We start from the raw sequence: 4067 nt of genomic DNA, 5'->3' as shown, positions 1-4067 counted from the left end.
ACCCCAGAGAGTGAGTCATAACTGAGCCATGGGAACACGATTAAGTTCTATCAAGGTAAACAACTGTGCCTAGATGTCCAAGGGGAGAGTAGGAAGACAAAAAGAACCTGGATCCTTGATCAAAGGCCTGGGAAATACAATTTTGCTCTTTTTAAAGATGATTGTGTTACATTTTTTGGTTCTTGCAACTAAAAAGAGCCTGATGAATAGACTAACAAATAGACTGCACACTTGCGAGTGTTTTGATTGGAGGGAGAGGTAGTAGTTAGGGAAGTATGAAACATCTCAATGTCTTTCTTTCAAACTGGGTAGGTTCTTTCAAAACAATGCATGCAATATATTAAGATAGCATACAAAATACATCTTCCTCTGGAAGTTCTCTGAAATCTATCATAACATCACTTACTTTGACATTGTACGAGGTTGTGTCCTAATTTCCCACAGCAAATTCCAATTTTCTCAAATCTAATGAGAATGAAGGCAGGAGGAGAAGGGGACAGTAGAGGATGTGATAGTGGGTGGCATGACCGACTCACTGGATACGAGTCTGAGCAAACTCCAGGAGACGGTGAAGATACAGGAGGCCTGGCGTACGCAGCCCATGGGGTCGCAAAGAGTCAGACACGATTGAGTGACTGAACAACAACAAAACAAGAGTGATAATTTCTCCATAATCCACTATAAATATTCGTATATATGAAAAAGGAATATGCATATACTTCTTATACTTTGGGGTTGCTGCTGCTGCTGCTAAGTCGCATCAGTCATGTCTGACTCTGTGTGACCCCATAGACAGCAGCCCACCAGGCTCCCCAGTCCCTGGGATTCTCCAGGCAAGAACACTGGAGTGGGTTGCCATTTCCTTCTCCAGTGCATGAAAGTGAAAAGTGAAAGTGAAGTCGCTCAGTTGTGTCTGACTCTTAGCGACCCCATGGACTGCAGCCCACCAGGCTCCTCCGTCCGTGGGATTTTCCAGGCAAGAGTACTGGAGTGGGGTGCCATTGCCTTCTCCACTTTGAGGTAATACAATGTTAATAAATATGATAACTAGTAAGTATAAAGGTAAAAATCCAGCTTTTACTTGTTTGTTGTTAAAAGAATACAATTAAGAAGCTTCAATTGGAGATACAAGAATATAGTTAATCAAAACTACCATGAAGTTCACAAGTCTATAAATTTTCATGTATTTTAGGAAAGTTTAGAAGTAAACACTCTTTGGTCCATGGAACAAGCTATTCACAGTAGAGAGCGAATACTAAGACCAATGCCACATAAGTTTCCGTCTCATGCTTCGCGGAAACCCAGCTGTCCCACGCCACATCCCAGATCCATCTGCTGGCAATCTAGGACAGAAATGTTCAGAAGGCCCATTTCAGATCAAACATGTTAAAAAGTGATTCTTTAATCTATACAAGTTTGGTTTCTTCAGAAGTTGCATCACTCACTATCTTAGGAAGTTTTATTTTAAAAGTAGTTTGTCCAATTTTCCCTTTGCTGATAAGACTTAATAGTGATGCTTCCTGGGCCCATCTTCTCTTTATTGGAGAGGGTAAGTTGTCTAACACAGAGAGACCACCTTAGCAGTGTGTGTCCCGGGGCAGAAGAGGAGTCGCTCTGTGACTCAAGTCTAGGGGTTCTGCCTGCAGTACCATGCTGTCACACTCCATAGTCAGGCATTATCCTTTCTACCGCAGATCTTCAACCAAAAGTTTGTTAGGGTCTTGTCTTGAAATGAAGAAATGGTACTGATCCTATAAGCAGGCTGTTAGAGAAATCCTAACTCCTTTGCTTCATGTACGAAGCCACACAAAATCTGATTTTTCTGTGGTGAGCTTCTCCCCTCAGGAGGTTGAGTCTGCTTTTCCACCCCATGAATATGAACTGACCTTGGGACTTGCCCTGAGCAAAATAATGCGATGCTGTGCAGCTTCCAAGAGAGGCCTTAGGAAGTCTTCTGCTCTCACCTCTGGAATGCTGCGAGGAGCCCTGTGTAAGGACACCATTCCTCCTCTGGAGGACGATGGCTTCTGTGCAGGGGAACCAACGGTCACGACTGTGAGCAAGGCTGTCTGGGACCTCTGGGCCAGCTGCATCACCAGATGGCTGAAACTGCACCACTTTCCTCTGGTGAGGCCAGAAGAAAGTCCACCCAGCCCATCCAGACTGAGCTGACCCACAGGACAATAAGCAAGCACGTGACTGGTGTCACAAGCTGCTCACTTCTGGGGTGGGGCTGCCTAAATACACCCCAGTCTCTCTGGTTATCAGTCAAGTCCGTGTTGTCTTTGCACTCCATGTTTTCTCTGCTGGGACTTGCTGCCTGATCTTTAGCACGGCTGGTTCCTTCTTGTTGTTTAGGCATCAGAGGATGACCTCCCCTTCTCCAGACCACCCCAAGGGGCCACCTGTCCACCTGGAAGCTCCCCATTCCCTAAGTGTGCAGGTGGATGCGGTAGAATTCTCTCCTCCCTGGGAGCCTGGTGACTGTCCTGTGGGCAGCAGCCTTCCCTGGGCCAAGTCCTCCCACCATGCTCCCACGTGGAGGTACTTACATTGATTGCCTGACCTGTCTTTTGAATAAATAATACTTTTATAATGAACTTATAACGGTGGTATCCAAATTCTTTGACTGATGACAATATGCGGTCTGCTAATTCAAGTGACAAATGAGAAAAGACTTTGTCGTCATATTTGACATCTTGAAGACTTTCCTTTAAAAAAATTAAGAAAGATATTTTAATTTTCAAATTTTAAATAAAAATTGAAGTAGAAAATGTGTCTAATTAATATACGCAGCTTTTGGAAACATACACATATCTCTAACCAAATGATATTAAATGATTGATATGCTTACCAATTTATTTCAATAACAATTTTGAAAAAAATTTTGTTTTAAAATTATGTTCAATTGCTCTTCATTAGCCATCCTTAGGAGAAGGCAATGGCACCCCACTCCAGTACTCTTGCCTGGAAAATCCCATGGATGGAGGAGCCTGGTGGGCTGCAGTCCATGGGGTCGCTAAGAGTCAGACACAACTGAGAGACTTCACTTTCACTTTCATGCATTGGAGAAGGAAATGGCAATCCACTCCAGTGTTCTTGCCTGGAGAATCCCAGGGACGGTGGAGCCTGGTGGGCTGCTGTCTGTGGGGTCGCACAGAGTCCGACACGACTGACGCGACTTAGCAACAGCAGCAGCAATCCTTAAGTTTTCCTTTACTAGGTTACTCTGCCAAACATTTATTAGGGAGACACAAGGTGTTTTTTTGCCACTCGGCCCGTGGAATCTTAGCTCCCTTACCAGGAGCTGAACTCACACCCCCTGCACTGGGAGCATGGAGTCTTAACCACTGGACCTCCACGAACTCCCTATCCCTGTCTTCTTGTCCCCCTCAGTTAAAGGCCACTTCTTTCTAATCCTGTCCCTATGGCTGCTCACTGTACTGCTTTCTTCTGTGACCTCCAGATGAGTAATATGGAAGTCAAAGACTGCTCATCATGTTTGTCAGTAAATTGATGTATAGCTGGGAGTGGGGAGACAGATGTGGGCCACGAGCAGACTTGGACCAGCTGGTGAGCAGGTGGCACCTGCCTTTGATTAACTGACTGAGACCAATGACAAACTAACCAATGTTCTAGGTTCTAACGATAAATGGATGCCTACCTGCTAATTTTACAGGCAAATAAAACCAAATAAATTACCCATTTTTTGGTTGTGCTTCCCTTCTAGAAGGCTTTTGGATCTGAACTGGGTCTAGAAGCATTTAGTTCCCTCAGGCATTTAGCTCAATCTTTTGGACACTTAGCAACATCCATTCTCTTCTCAGTTTGCCTAAGAGGTCCCAGGCTTTCTCTATTAATACATACATGTTCCATTTTAACAATTAATGAATAGTTGCTATAGGAAGATACCTACAAGCTCCAGCAGTGTATATTATTTCTGTGTCTAGAATGGTGATAATGTCCCCTAAACACAAAAGAAAATCCCTAGCCTCTTTGTGACCACAGCCTTCCCCCTACATATCCAATAAGCTGTTCCAAGCCCCTTCTGCTCAATGCAGTTCCGT

The 4067-nt window shown here is 44.3% G+C and overlaps 1 protein-coding gene across 1 annotated transcript in view; it reads right to left on the bottom strand.

Moving 5' to 3' along the window:
• Nucleotides 1-1232: 1232 nt before the first annotated feature.
• The window catches only part of TCTE3 (t-complex-associated-testis-expressed 3), a 23871-nt gene continuing 21036 nt past the window's right edge, over nucleotides 1233-4067 (bottom strand). Inside the window, exons 3-4 of the mRNA XM_010848516.1 lie at nucleotides 2553-2711; nucleotides 1233-1343 (exon numbers count right to left, since the gene is read on the bottom strand). Of these exons, the coding sequence (XP_010846818.1) occupies nucleotides 1233-1343; nucleotides 2553-2711 (270 nt within the window). The remainder of the gene's footprint in view (nucleotides 1344-2552; nucleotides 2712-4067) is intronic.

Source organism: Bison bison, unplaced genomic scaffold (genome assembly GCF_000754665.1).
Source record: "Bison bison bison isolate TAMUID 2011002044 unplaced genomic scaffold, Bison_UMD1.0 scf7180017864269, whole genome shotgun sequence".
NCBI lineage: Eukaryota > Metazoa > Chordata > Mammalia > Artiodactyla > Bovidae > Bison > Bison bison.
The sequence above is the reverse complement of the archived record's forward strand: the minus strand, read 5'-3'. Positions and strand labels throughout refer to the sequence as shown.